We start from the raw sequence: 16,219 nt of genomic DNA, 5'->3' as shown, positions 1-16,219 counted from the left end.
AGTTTTGGGTGTTTAACCCTAATAAAAAGTCGAGAAAAATAGTATTAACTGTTTGAACATTGATCATTACAATGGACAGCTCCTCAAATGTTGACACTTTTAACCATTTATGGATCAAGTGACTATTTTTGGTCATAAACAATCCTGACATTGTAAGACCTTTAACTAAAGATGTCCCGATCGATCGGGTCCGATCACATCATTTTCAAAGTATCGGAATCGGCAAAAAAATATCGGACATGCCTTTTTAAAATATATATATATATTTTAATTAAATCGTTTTCTAATTGTATTTAACATTACGGACTAAATGTCTTACACTTATACAGAGTCTTTAGTTTTGGCTTAAAGTAGGGCTATCTAATTCATCGCGTTACCGGCGGTAATTCATTTTTTAAAAAATTAATCACGTTAAAATATTTAATGCAATTAATGCATGCGCTGCACGACCCACTCACGCATTGTCGCGTTCAATCTATAATGGCGCCCTTTTACCAAATATAGAGCTAAAAGGTAGCGTAAAACGAGTAGAGTGAATTTTGGCAGCCTTTGGAGCTTTTTTTTTTTTTTTAATTGGCTAAAGCCTTACTATCCCTCTCAACAATTAGAAATATCGTGGGGAAGAAATGTAGTAGTTGATCTTTTTCTTAACACCCTATGTTATTTCCCAACGCAGAGAAGATATATCAATTGGTGCCACTACGCACAGTCATGGTTGCACTTCCCATCATGCATTTGGGCAGAACAGTTAAATGGCTACAGTATCATTTAATGAAAGCTCAACAAATACACTAGATGGCAATATGTAGTCACAATATACAAAGTCACATTTATCCTTTAAGAATTAAAAGTCTTTCTATCCGTGGATCCCTCTTACAGAAAGAATGTTAATAATGTAAATGCCATCTTGAGAATTTATTGTCATTATAAACAAATACAGTACTTATGTACTGTATGTTGAATGCATATATTCGTCCGAGTTTTATTCATTTTTTTCTTAATGCATTGCCAAAATGTATATTATCGGGAAAAATTATCTGGAAAGATTGGAATTGAATCAGGAGCAAAAAAAAAAAAAAAAGCAATCGTATCGGGAAATATCGGGATCGGCAGATACTCAAACTAAAACGATCGGGATCGGATCAAGAGCAAAAAAACATGATCGGAACAACCCTACCTTTAACCCTTTTTGGTCAATTAATAAAACAAATATGAGCAATTATTATACTTAATGAATCATTATTGTTTATTATTTTAGAATCTTAAATTTGTAAATTAGTATGTTAACTAAATTGAGAAATTAATGACTAAAAACATTAACACTGGTTACAGCCTAGAGCAGGGGTCTGCAACCTGCGGCTCTAGAGTCGCATGCGGCTCCTTAGCACTGCTCTAAAGGCTTCCTGGAGCTTTGTCAAAAATGTTTGAAAATTGTAAAAGATGGGGGAGGTGTATATTTTTTAATACGGTTTCTGTAGGAGGACAAACGACAAACATTCTTGTAATTCATTAATATTGTAATGAAGTTAAACTTGAGGCGGCATCGTACAACAAAGTAGTCACGTGGTGCATCATTCTCTTTAGGATGCACTGCAGGGAAAATAAATTATGAAGGCTCATTATGTATTTGGAACCAACTTGGTCATTTTGATCGTCGGCTAATTAACTATTAGATACATACAGCATGTGTTGCCTTCATTATAAGGCTTTTAATTTTTTGCAGACGTATTTGTTTTTTTGGTCCAATATACGTAGCTCTTCCAACATTTTGGGTTGCCGACCCCTGGCCTAGAGCAACACTCTAGGATTTTTTTTCATCGCATTTAATTCATTGCATGCCATTTGTAATTCCCTCTCGAGTCGAAATCACGAACCAAGCTGTTTCTCTTTCACGGGCTTTAATCACAGAACTTGATTTGCCTTGACAATGCCTTGATTTGCCTTGACAATGCGGTGACAGTGCCGTGAGAACTGAACAATACAGATAAAAATATACATAAAGTCAGTTCAGACAAATATATACATTAAGTCAGATCATTTTCATACAGCACAGATAAATATATACATGAAGTCAAATTATTTTCACACAGAAACATAAAACAACATGAATACATAACTACTCTAACAGAAACTAAGTCAATTAATGCAAACTAACAAATAACACAAACTAAATTACCTCATTGGCCGCATACTCCAGAGGAAATTAGTTCAGCTTCAATTCTTCGATGCACTATGCACTTGAGATGTTTCCTTGTTGATCTTAGTCAGAGGTACTGAAAAGTTGTCTGTACTCTAGTAGTGTTCATCAGATAATAAGCCGATGTAACGCTTAATAGTGCCCCTGTCAACTCGCGGCAGTGAACTTTAGTTCCCACCCCATATCAAAGAAACTAAATACTTAACATTACACCCCCAGATCAAAGAGTCAATTATTTATTTCTTTATTCTGCCGTAATGGCAGCTACACTCCCACCAAATCACTTGTGATTTCACTCTAACCTAGGTAACACTGGATGATCATAAACATTGCAAAGAAATGTGATTGCATTACCCCGCTTCAATCAAAGTGACCGTCTTATGGATGGGTCTCTCCAAGTAGACTGGCTTTCCAGTGTGTTTCCCTTGTTTCTCCAATGTCAAGTCACTGGTCAGCAATCGCAGCTCCCCGACACACCCATCTGCAGGTAGAACATCATTCCTCAGCCGACCTCCCACCCTGAGGATTCCCTGTTTGTCTTTCTCAAATCGTCTTTTCAGACACTGGAGTCGATGATCTGCGTGATTCAAGTTATTAGGCAGACACGGCTTCGGTTCCTTGAATGCCTGTGGCATTTCACTCTGTCCATTAGCTTTTGTCTTTATGCCCTTCTCCATTATAGAATTGAAACGAAGGTCACCTTGAGAGAAATTATCATCTTCCACATTCCTCTTGCCGAAATCTGATTCAAGTACCTTCTGCACATCTGCAGGAACAATGACTTCCTTGACTTGAGTTCTGCATATGTATTGTACTTGATTCGTTAGGTCACCGGGTGACTGTAAACTTGGTGTGACCTGTCTTACAACACTTCTTTGGCTGCTTCCAATGGTGTCGCTTCTGTGGCTGCTTTCAATGGCGTCGCTTCTGTGGCTAGTTCCAATGGCGTCGCCATAATCAACACAAGGGTTGACACAGCCAACTATGCCCCAGCCAAGGACGGTCCTTATTGCGAACGGCTCATCATCCTTGCCTGATACAATTTCTCTCGGTAACAGGGCTTGAGAACAGTTGTATCCTATGAGTAAACCAACGTCGCATTCTATTAGAGGAGCGATTTCTTCAGCAAGGTGCTCTAAGTGAGACCATGCTCTTGCTGTTTTGGCTGTGGGAATGTGGCTTAGACTAACCGGAATAAATTCTCGTGAATACGTCACGGGAAGAAGAATTTTCTTTGAGGAATAAAAGCCTCTGACCTGCAACCCAACTAACTTGTGACTTGGAAATACAGTTTGCTTGGATGCAAGGGTTGAAAGCTTTAATTTCACAGGCTCCATCTGCGCATCAAGAGTTTCTGCCTTTTCCTGTAGAATGAAAGTGCTATCGCTCTGACTGTCTAGAAGAGCGTAAACTAGAACTTCAGTTTCTGGGTTATGTGTTGTTGACAGCCAAACTGGCACTATTGTGGATGCATATGTGCTATCCCTATTGCCCATCACTTGATTTGCTGTAGCTGTGCTTGTTATCACGTTAGTTGTAGACTCTGTTTCACTATGTTCAGGCTCTTTTGACCTTTCCTTTTCTGTTGAGGTCTTTCTACTCTCCCTTTGTCCATCAACTTGGACCCGTTCATCCGTCTTGGTGCGGTCTTCGTGCAAGCACGTGGGATGTCTGCCCTTGCACACGTTGCAAACACTTCTACTTTCGCAGTTCTTTGAGTTGTGTCCTGGCCTTAAACATGCAAAACACAATTTATTTGTTTGCACAAACTTAACTCGCTCTTTGACAGGTTTCTCCATTAACTTCCTACATGTCTGAATGCCATGGTTTGTCTTCTCACAAAACATGCATCTCTTAACATCGCCCTTTTGTCCTTCAATGTGTGGTTTCTCTTCCGATGCACTTGCTAGCACCCTTGCACCAACATTTTAGACCTTAGATGGCTTTGTTCTTTCAGAATCACTCTTCAGAGCATAAAGTGAAGTCATCGGATTGCAAGCAATTTTGGCTTCTCTAGACACAAACTCAGCAAAACTGCTGAAATTTGGAAAGCTTTGAGTTTCTTCTTCATATTCTATGACCTTTCTATTCCACCTGGCAGCGAGCCAGTCAGGTAGCTTAGTGAGCATTCTTTGATTTTCACTGCAGTCGTTTAAAATTTCAAGACTCTTAATATTGCTCATTGCTGCTTCACACCCTCGAAGGAAGTCTGCAAATTCCCTCAATTCAACACTGTCTTTGGGTCCTATCCTTGTCCATGAATTTAGTTTGTCGCGGAAAGCTTTAGCGACCACAAAGGAATTGCCGTATCTTTCTTCCAACATCTGCCATGCTGAATCATAGGCTTTCTCTGTGCCCACCAGGAAATAGCTCTCAATCGCTTTTCTTGCAGGTCCTGCAACATACTTGCGGAGGAAGTAAATCTTTTCATTTACAGGAATGTTCTTCCGGCCTATGAGGGTTTGGAAAGACATTTTCCAGTCCTTGTATCTTATTGGGTCTCCGCTAAAGACAGGTGGCTCTGGCACAGGAAGACGGCTTGCATTTATAGACTCTGCTATTGCTTGGGCAAGCATAATTGTGCTGTTGTCTTGAAAAGTAGGACGAGCGACTTCATGGCTTGTAGATGGGAATTCTCTAGCAGGCTGTGAATAAGTGTTGTGCCTTGGAAGGACGTTCGGTTTAGGTGAAGGCTCTGATGACTTATGGCTATGGAGAAGATCTAATATCTCTTCATCTATGACCGCGTCTTGTTCATAAACCTGCAGTCTTGCCCTTGCAGCATTCATTCTTTTAGTTGCTTCCAAGCGTTTCAACTGTCTGCGCTTGTCTTCTAACAATTTCTTTCTTTCCGCATTTTCTGCTTCTTGTTGTGCTAGCTTCCTCCTGTTCTCCGCCTCAAGCCTTTCAAGCTCTCTTTCTTCCTGTTCCATTTCTTCTAGAACCTTCAAAGTTGCTTTAGTTGCAGCTAACTCTGCTTCTGCTTCTTGTTTCCTTGTGGAAGACTGACTTGATCGTCTGGAAACAGATCTGGAGACTGATCTGCTCAACATGGACACTCGGTCTTGTGATGAGAACACTGAGCCAGCATTACTCCATCGTGCTTGTACTGTAGGTAAACACTGATCTCTGTTCCCGTGCAGTAACACATGCACCCGTTCTGTAATCTGCCTTGACACAGCCTCGCAGATGTCCACCCGACGGCGGGTGTCTCCGTTCGGGACACTGTGTTGACGAACATCCTCATAGCGTTCTTTTACTTCCAAATCAGCCGTGTAGATTTTATTCTTGAGCTCTTGTAGAACATTGCTTGAGTGAGGTGAAGAGAGTACCTTTCTGGCCTCTTTAGCAAGAACTTTCCATCTCTCATAGGATTTGTCAAAATTACGCTGAAGTTTCCTTATTTTTTCCTTATGGAGTTCCAGACCCTTTTCTGTAAGTTTCCTGATTATCTTGCCTTCAGCTTCACTGGTTTCTGTATCAACTTCATCTTCCTTTGCAGGGCTTGCTTCTAAGAGTTATCGTGTACAGACTCTTCTTCATTTCCAGGAGTAAGATCTGGGTCTTGGATTTCAGTTGCAATGTCTTTGTCATCCATTTTTAGGATATAATTTAAATGAAATTTCGAGTTTTAATATATTAATTCAAATGAAACTTAGAATTAAGAAATCACAGCAATTGTAAATACGATTAATTAGCTTGATTTGGTTGCAAATTAAAGTGACTTGTTGGATAGATTACTTTGAAACAATTCAACCTTTCAACTTATGTGTTCAAAGACACTAAAATGAGAGAAACCTCCTAAACTTAGAATCCCTGAAAATAGGCAACTTATAACTGAACAGTTCTCAGAATTACTTAATGACACTCAACCCGGTGTCACATTTAACCTTATTATATTTCAACTTCCTTAATGAAATGAAATATTAATGTCCTTAACTTAAACTGTGCACAATCCAACTGAATGCTGAAACTCAAAAAGTTGTTAAGGCTACTTCCAATCTTCACATTTAACTTGGCTTAAACGTGATTGTCGTTGGGAGCAGTTAACAACCCTCTTTGATTACCGGCAGGATGAAACACTCTTTGTTTCCTTTGACGCTGTCCTTTGACGTTGTCCTTTGACGACGTCCTTTGACAAGCGGCTCCACCGGAACGTTGAACACCGACGACTTCGACGACCGTCGTTGGGCACGCGCTGGCTTGTTCACGTTCTCCCCTCGCGTCGCTCTGGCGTTGGGTTCTCACTCGCTTCGCTTTGGCGATGAGCTCTCATTCACGTCGCACTGGCGATGAGTTCTCACTCGCGTCACGTTGGCGCTGATTTCTCACTCGCTTCGCTTTGGCGATGAGCTCTCATTCACGTCGCACTGGCGCTGAGTTCTCACTCGCGTCGCTTTGGCGCTGAGTTCTCACTGTAATTCCCTCTCGAGTCGAAATCACGAACCAAGCTGTTTCTCTTTTACGGGCTTTAATCACAGAACTTGATTTGCCTTGACAATGCCTTGATTTGCCTTGACAATGCCGTGAGAACTGAACAATACAGATAAAAATATACATAAAGTCAGTTCAGACAAATATATACATTAAGTCAGATCATTTTCATACAGCACAGATAAATATATACATGAAGTCAAATTATTTTCACACAGAAACATAAAACAACATGAATACATAACTACTCTAACAGAAACTAAGTCAATTAACGCAAACTAACAAATAACACAAACTAAATTACCTCATTGGCCGCATACTCCAGAGGAAATTAGTTCAGCTTCAATTCTTCGATGCACTATGCACTTGAGATGTTTCCTTGTTGATCTTAATCAGAGGTACTGAAAAGTTGTCTGTACTCTAGTAGTGTTCATCAGATAATAAGCCGATGTAACGCTTAATAGTGCCCGTCAACACGCGGCAGTGAACTTTAGTTCCCACCCCATATCAAAGAAACTAAATACTTAACATTACACCCCCAGATCAAAGAGTCAATTATTTATTTCTTTATTCTGCCGTAATGGCAGCTACACCATTAATGGCGCTAGACGTCCAATTTATTTAAACAGGGGAAGACCGGCTGTGAATGCTCATGTTTCATGGCGCTGGATGTGCTATGTTGACAGTCTAAGGTTCGTCCGTTCACCCCCTCCCAGCCAAAATGGATTGGATGTCTAGTATCATCAGAGGCACCCGATGAGTTAAATGTGTACCCTGTTCGGGTTAAAAACAAACAAACAAAACACCATAATTTGTTCATGGAAGGGTTATGTGGCAACCAGACCATTGTCAAAGCATGCCCTGACATTCACTAGCGTTCAGTTCTGTTTGTCCATGAGTTCTGTGATTGGCTGATGGCCAGGCCATACCCATTCTGGGTCAACTAGGATATGTGGGATCAAGGGCGCTGTCAGGGATTTTGGGCCCCATGAAAAGATATCACTTTGGGCCCCACCACCAGTGCCAGGGGACACACACATTTAGATTATCAACTACGTAATTTCCTGCATTCTGGTGCATCTTTACACACTAATTTGTGCATTTTCTGCATTAATTTAAGATGAAAATATATTTATGTAAACATACAGCATATAGAGCAATAATGAATAGACTGATATCATCTATAAGAAATGTACTGAAGGCCATCTTTTACAATCTAAATATACTTTTATCAGAAATATTCTCAAAGCAAATACCATAATGAATGACTTAGAATGTTTTGTTGTAACTATACTACAGTATACAACTGTTTTAGTATATAGAGCTTGCTAAGTGTTTGCCTGCTGTACTGTTTAAATGTAAGCTAAAAGTGGAGCAAACACTAGCTAGCAAACAATTACAGTATTTCATAATTGAGTAGGCTTAGCCCCATCTGGAAACTCGCGATCTCCACTATAGGCTACAGCTCTGAAGCGAGGTCCCTTGTTAACAAACTAAATTCAATTGATGACAAACTAAATTCAATAAATTCTTGACAAACTAGATTCAAGCCGATTTTTAAAAAGAAAATTTCCACACCAACTTTCAACCTTTGTAGGATACCAAAAAATGCCCATTATTTGGAATTAATGTTTTTGAATAGGTGAATGTCGCTCATTGGGCCGGGAAAATCCCGCATTTCCTACGGGACCTTGCTTCGGAGCTTTGTAATAGACATTGTGAGGTTCCAGATGGGGCTGGAGTGGGCTAAGATAACAGGTTAATTTTCAGCACTACACTGACACAAGACACCAACCTTCCTTTGTGAAGTACTTTGTCACATCCTTTTGGCCTTTTCTAGCCCTCTCCTGTTTTGCTTTCTTTTCTTTCCTCTTTTGATAACCCAATTTTTGTTTTGAAAACATTTCTGTAGTACTGCTCACTCCGAGTCATTGACTGGCGTAAATGCGCACCGCTGCTCCCGGTCTGATTGATGGAAGACCGGACCAAACCATTTAATGAAAATACGGGGGTGGCTGGCAATACATATGCTCTCTGGGTGTTTACTTTTTGCCAAAAACAAAACAAGAAAAAGAAACCCTTCGTTTTATTCCTATTAACATTCTAATGATTAATATTTAAATTTGCAAACGATTACCTAATGTTCTATTTATCTTTGTGGGCCCCAACAGGGCATGGGCCCTTAGAATCAATATCACTTTTCACCCCTATACGGCGCCCCTGCGTGGGATGCAAGACTGCACAGGAAGGACACTCTGCACACTGAATAACAACACAATTCATGCTGAAAATACATTGGTGATTATTATAACACGTGATAATGATCCTGAAGCTTATAGGTCCCACGAAGACCACCCGCCCAGCAAGTGTGATCCAATACTTTCTCTCCGAGGTCCTCCTGAAGTCAGGGAAAAAAACAGTCTAATCTTGCCAACGAGGTCCCGCAATGTTTCACAAGACATTTCCATGTTGCAGCCATGTTGGCATGCACAGCTGCCATGCTGATGATTTTAACAAGCACATGTGGAATTTGCATGCATCAAGTGCGCTGGACGATGGTCTCAATGGCGGCCTGGATGTCAGCCATCTTGTTCAGGACATGCTGTACATTGTGGTCATCCATCTCTACGCACAGAAAGTCCGACACCTGGAAAACAAAGGAGTGAATGAGTAAAAGGCTACAAGAAACACAATAATCCAGACGTGTTTAGGACATTGTAAAAAATATACGCATGAATATATATACACATATATATATATATATATATATATATATATATATGGCAGAAAACACAGACAAGACAGAAAAAGCTGTTTCTGCTCTTGTACTCCTCTTTAGAAGAAACTGCTGTATTTTAAGCCAAAACAACGGTTGTGTTTGATAGAACAATATGTCTATATGCTGCCATAACAGATTCATGGCCAATTAAACCCCCGAAGTATTTTTAATTTGTTCGTTTGACCCTGGAACCCCCATTTACAGACGTCGCGCAACCGCTTTTGTTTCAACCCAGCCATAAAACGAAGGTAATTAGTTATATTTATTATTCAAAATGTCTGTCATTTTTAGCTTAGAATCATTATTTCATGTCTAATATTTCGTTTAAAAAAAAAAAAAAAAAATTTAATTATTCACTCGCATATTTTAAACTTTTAAACAATTTACGTCACAATGAAAAAATTGGCGTCTGTAAAAAGGTCACGGATATCTACCTCATAACTATCGCTTAATTGTATTTTTTTTTTGTTACTGTTGCATTTTCTCTGATATGTTACATGATAAATAATCGATCCAACCAAAGAAAAATTAGGAAAAAAAACGTTTCAAAGGATAAAAATATGAAAAAGAAAATCTCGACCACTCGTTGATGTCTGCAATTTCTGCATCGTGACCCTTGTTATATTACCATGTTTCACCCATGTAATCCCCCCAAAATCCAGCTGTGGCCATTCACAGCTGTGTCTTTACACTCGGTGATACATGCTACATGGAGTTTTTGGATCGAAACAAGGTAAGTACGCGATAATGTCTCGTTAAAGTCATGGCTTCTGTAATTCTGCTCTCGCGTGCTCTCACCTCCAGATAGGGTTTTGCTGTTTAAATTTTTTTTTAAATGCTCTACTGTTAAAAATTTTTCTTCCCCCAGAAAATTGAGATTTTAAGCTTTCCAATGATGTATCACACATGCATATTGGACAATTTTAAAATTTGGCCAAATTGGGGGTCTCAGAGCGGAACTTCAAGTCACCTGAGTGTTTTCCACCATATGTATACATACAGCTTAATATTAAATATATATACACTAGACACAAAGAAATGATGTCCAGTGGCAGGTAAAAAGTCGATAAAACCCCAATCAAAATAGCTTAATTTATCAAATTGGATGACCATCTTCATTTTTAAAATTATCATATTAATGTAAAACAAAACATTTAAATGTAATTTGTTTGAAACGTTATTTGGAAATGTTTTATCATATAAAAGTGCCACAAGACAGCAGAAAAGCAATAATTGTAAGAAGGGGCGTAGGTTTGAACAGGGATGGTAGGGACATAACACTACCAACTTTTCAGGATGCTCAAATTGTCCCCACCAACTTTTATGCAACCTTATTTGCATTTGGGTGGGAACCTCTTGCTAAATCAAGATACGATACCATTTGCTCACGATAACAATCATCTCACGGTATGGCGATACAACTATCATCGATACATTGGTCAGGAAATCTTTCTATGATATTGTACAAAACAACTAATAAACAGAAAATCATGCAATCTTCATCCTTCTGCTGTAAGTTTATCTCCGGTAGACGTCCAATCCATTTGAATTGGAGGGTGGCAGCAAATTAACCCCTCCCACTTTGAACGGGCCCCTACCACCTCTATAGCCATCAAACGAGGGAATTTTGGGCCATTTCAGGTCATTACCTGTTGATTTTCAGCCACTTCCTGTTGATTTTGGGTTACAGAACAGGAAGTGACCTGGGAATGAATAGAAAGTGACTCAAACTCAACAGGAAGTGACCTGTAAATGCCCTCAAATGAACAGAAAGTGACCAATTAATTCCCCCGAAAATCGGACACAGTGGCTGTGAATGTTCTGTTTTCGAATGAATAAATGTTCTTTCGCCCTTCCCAGTTTTAATGGACTGGGTGTTGCGCACCGTCTATTGTAGTCATAGATTTAACTGAGACACTATTGTGATGGAACATTTCGTTAGCAACTTGTTGGTTCCCCCCCTGGTTCAAGGATACAATTGACCCTACCATTATGAAGTGAATAATTTTCATTATGAGACATTTACACTATTCAATTGCTGAATGTGCCAGTCCATGTTTTTTCCTCAAACACACATTTGATTGGCTGATGACTTGCCCCCACCCCCACACACGCACATACACACAGCCCTGATAGAATTACATCTTGACGACATCCTCCACCCCCTTCGAAGAGGGGGGTATTACGTCCCCCCCCCCCCCGCCAGCAGCAGCCGCTGTAAGTAAAGTAGAGCTGAAACGAATACTCGAGCAACTCGAGTAACTTGAGTTTAAAAACTGATCCGAGTAATTTTATTCACCTCGAGTAATCGTTTATTTTGACAGCTCTAAGCATCACGTTTTGCTCGGACTACTGGACTGTCTCAGAAAATTAGAATACACAATATTCTAATTTTTTGAGACAGTCCTGTGTATATATACAGGACTGTCTCAGGAAATTAGAATACACAATATTCTAATTTCTGCCTCAGGAAATTAGAATATTGTGTATTCTAATTTCCTGAGACAGTCCTGTATATATACACAGGACTGTCTCAAAAAATTAGAATATTGTGTATTCTAATTTCCTGAGACAGTCCAGTACTTTTAATGCGGGACAACGCGCTGATGTCACGTGCGTAGAGGAAGAAGCAAAAAAAAAAAAAACTTGATTTAGTTTCTACATTTTTTATTTAAAATATTTTAATTTACAGGCGATGCAGATATTTTTTCAGATTGCTCAACCCACTGATGCACGTTAGAGATGAAAATAAAGAAGATGAAAGACAACCAAATAAAGCAATGTATTTCTCTTGTGCTGAAGGACAATGTAGGCTAACATGTAGTTTCATTCATTCATTGATTCATTTTCCAAGCCGCTTATCCTGACGAGGGTCATGGGGAGCTGGAGCCAATCTTTGCTAACTATGGGCAGTGGGCGGTAGAGGCGTGCGAAATTTACGATTCTTAGATTACTCGCGATTCACCCGTGGAAGGTTCGAGGACGATTCACAAACATCCGAATTCCTATTATTGAATTATACCAGGTAAAACGGAAAAAAAAACCACAGTCAGCACGGTCTTCAGGATGCAATAAGGAACCGACCGAGAGTAAATATCATGTTCAGATCATGCCGCTAGATAAAGAAAAAAAACAATAATACCTGACTGCGGCCGTCAGCCACTACAAACAGCGCCCAGTTGCAACAAACATTCTCACAGTCGGACATCCGGGCATTAATGGCGTCGCCAGCCACAACAAAGCGTTGCCATATTGAAATGGCGGCAAAACACGAGTCACAAACAGTTGCTCTCTCGTGCATTGTAGTACAAACGCATTGAACTTTTGTCTTATTTGCGGTCTTTTTTTCCGTCGGAATGACTAAAAGTTGCCGTGTTGTGGGTTGAAACACAAGGAAGAGTTCGGAGCTGCATTTGAAGTTCTTCATTCTTCCTCGTGAGAAGAAAAGGACAAGCAATTGGCTGAAAGCAATCAATCAAGGAACAGTAAAAGAAGACGGTTCCGTGGACCAGGCACATTTATGTTTGCAGCCGACATTTTATTACTGGTGAGTAAACTTTAATCGATTTTTTTTGTTGTTGCCCCAATTAGCTCCTAGGATTCAATAGACTAAGCAGTGGTTATTATTACCGGAACCGAAAACTTGCAAAGCGTTATTTTTCTTTTGCCGTGAACTGCTCTGATCGGTCAATCGGTATGTTATTGGCCTGGTGGGAACTGGTTATTTTGCCGTGACGTGTTCACGGCTAAATAACGCTTGGAAGCGAATTACCGGTTACGGCAGAAATAAGCACTCCGTATATACTACCAGTTTTCTTAGTTCCACACAGTACAAATTCCACGTAATTGATAAAGGTCAACTTACTGGGCGTCTTTATGAGGTAGTTGTAAATGTTTCCGAACTCCACTGCAGGCAATTCGTTTGGATTGTTTATCCAACTATCAGCTGCGACTTTGTATGGGCAGATTTGCAGGCCAATACACGTTAATTTTAAGTTGTATCGCCTCCTCGCATCTGTCGGCAGTGACTTGTGATAATAATAGGTCATGTTTAAGACGTTTTTAAGGAAAAAAAAAAAAGACACAAAACACAGCTGAAATATATGAATTTCAGACAACGTTTGCCTACAGATGTTTACCTGTGCGTGCCCCCCTCTCAAACTGGCGACACGTTGCTATGCAAGATGACGTCATCGTGACATCATGCCGACTGCGAGAATACGGCAACATACGGCTATGGTAGATATCACATATATCTAGAACTAGATGTCAAATGACAGACGACGGCCGGGTTAGATCTTATACCAAGAATTACATGCGAAATGACAGACTTTCCCACGCTAGTAAACAGGCGCCATCTTAAAGCAGTAGACTTCTCTAGAAGGCTCTGTTGTAGCAAACCTGATTACTTTTTATCTTAAAAAATTTAAAAAATTAAAAACAAATCGGCAAAATCTTGACTTGAATCTATCTTTAAATGATGAAACAGTTTTAAAACTTTCACGTCGAAAGTAGACAGAAGGGAAATTATGAAATTACGGGAGTAATTTTAACAACTTTAACGGTTTATTCACAACATTAAATTAATTGAATGTAGTTTAAAGCTGCCGATACAGAATGGGGACTTGAGTATTTTATTTACTGTTTTTAACGGTTAACGTGATACTGAAAGAGTAGTTTGTTTAGCCTGAGAGGATTTTTGAGGATTTTTTGTGGTGCATCAATAATCGATTTATAATCGAATCGGAGCCTCTGAATCGTAATCATAATTGAATCGTTAGGTGCCTAAAGATTCCCACCTCTAGTGGGCGGCGTACACCCTGAATCAGTTGCCAGCCAATTTGCAGGGCTCAACGAGACACACATCCATTCGCGCACACACTCATACTCATGGACAATTTAGAGTGTTTGATCCGCCTACCACGCATGTTTTTGGGATGTATAAATTAAATCCAGACATTTAGTCTGGAAGTTTTTAAAAATGTTTCTTTAATAGTTTTTTTCAAAACAAAGGTTTGAATTGAACTGTGTATCAGCTGAATCAATACACATGAAAGTTAGTATAAGTCAGTACAGATTTATTTTGCATTCATCCTTTAGCCTATCAATTAATTTGGTTCATATTCGTGAGAAATGTAGCCCTGACCCCTGTTCACCCAATCTGTTTGGTTTTAAAAAGTTTTTTTTTTTTTTTTTTTGACTTTAACTATTTAAAAATATGTCAATAGTCAATACATTCATTTGAAAATGCAGAAAACACACAAACAAAATCAACATATCAGATATTTGGCAAAAAATGTTGATTATTGTTGTAAAAATCAAAAGCACAGTCAAGCTATTACTGTCAAGAAAGCTCTTGACAAACCCACAGTGTCATCCCCAAACGCTCACCTGGCCGCTGCCTAGTTCCAATTCCAGCAGAGCGACGGGCACGGTGGGGGGCGGCCCCCCGTGGGCGACCGCCGTTTGGAGGTCCACTCTCCAGGACAGGCCCTTGAGGGTGGGCTCCCAGCAGCTTTGCATCAGAAGGCTCTCGCGGACGCGTCCACGCTGACTCTTCCAGAAACGGGCCAGGGCGGCGGCCTCCTCTGGAGTGATCCCACCTGCCCCTTGCTTGAGGGTCTGCGCTGTGAGAAAGGCCTCCAGCTGGGCGTGGTCCATATCGGCCGTGGCCATGGACTTTGGGGGGAAAAACATTTTTAAAGTCAATCTACGAAGAGTTTTTTTCTTACATCATTGATACTCATTGTTTTTACTAATACTACATCGTCAGTACTCACGATGATGTCCTTACGACATGTACTCTACTTACTTAGGACATTGTCACTACCCTCTCAAGTCTCTATTCAAAGTAGTAATCTACCAGGATGTTCAAGAACCTTTTATTCTTCGTTTTGCTGAAAATGTTGCATGGAAATGTTTTGTATTTTATTTTTCGGCAGTACTTAGCACCTGCTCACACTGCCAGAGGTATCAGGATTACTTTAATTAAATGACCATGCTGTTACAGTTTGATTGGCCTGCAAACTTTCCTGTCCTGAACCACATTGATGAATCTACTGGATGTTATGAAGAGAAAGATGAGAGACACCAGATCCAAAAGAGCAGATGAATTTAGAGCAGCTCTCTGCATGCTAGTCGAGAATAGTTGAGTTTAAAGAAATGACATTTTTATTTAACCCTTTCAGGGACTGTGGTGACTACAGTGGACATCTGTTGAAAAGTTAGCTCAACTCATTCACAACAAGACCAGGTCACAGTGTATGTGCTGTGGTAGTTGGTGAAAAAGGAAATTGATATTGAAAAGAGCTATTGACACCAATAGAAGTCCAATCGATTTCAACTGAGAGGGGCTGGAAGCCATGGAATATAAAATGGGTTGCACAGTGACTTTGGCAGTCAGAGTTAAGCTAGTGAGGTCACAAGATAAGTTCAAATAAGTGTGGCTGATTTTATGTCTTTATTCTTTTCTAAAAATTTAGATTTTTAAAAATTTTTTATTTTATTTTGAATGATACATATTTTTCTTTTTTTTTTTTATGAGCGTTATTTTTTTTTTCAAATTCATTTTGGTTTGAATTAGAGCAGACGTGGGATTGTCTAACCTTAAGGAGCGCCTTCATTTTCTCGTACAAAGCCTTGAATTGTTGCTGTGTGGCATCGGGGTAAAGTTGACTTTTCAGCAGATCCTCTGTCACTTCGCTATTTCGGTAGAATATTTGCTGTGCGATGCCGTTGAGCAGCGCGCCCACCGAACTCTTGCTTGCCTCCACTTCCGCCATCTTGGAGCGCCTTCACAGTCCACTCAC

At 39.8% G+C, this 16,219-nt stretch overlaps 1 protein-coding gene across 1 annotated transcript; it reads right to left on the bottom strand.

The window, feature by feature from the left end:
- Positions 1 to 6,752: 6,752 nt before the first annotated feature.
- commd1 (copper metabolism (Murr1) domain containing 1) lies at positions 6,753 to 16,219 on the bottom strand. The gene is made up of 3 exons (XM_057842385.1): positions 16,016 to 16,219; positions 14,802 to 15,089; positions 6,753 to 9,278 (listed from the first exon to the last, which is right to left on the bottom strand). The coding sequence occupies exons 1-3, from the start codon at positions 16,190 to 16,192 to the stop codon at positions 9,171 to 9,173; spliced, it is 573 nt and encodes a 190-aa protein (XP_057698368.1). The 5' UTR covers positions 16,193 to 16,219; the 3' UTR covers positions 6,753 to 9,170.

The sequence above is a fragment of the Corythoichthys intestinalis genome, chromosome 8 (genome assembly GCF_030265065.1).
Source record: "Corythoichthys intestinalis isolate RoL2023-P3 chromosome 8, ASM3026506v1, whole genome shotgun sequence".
NCBI classification, from domain to species: domain Eukaryota; kingdom Metazoa; phylum Chordata; class Actinopteri; order Syngnathiformes; family Syngnathidae; genus Corythoichthys; species Corythoichthys intestinalis.
Note: the sequence above shows the minus strand (reverse complement) of the source record. Positions and strands in the feature narration are given on the sequence as shown.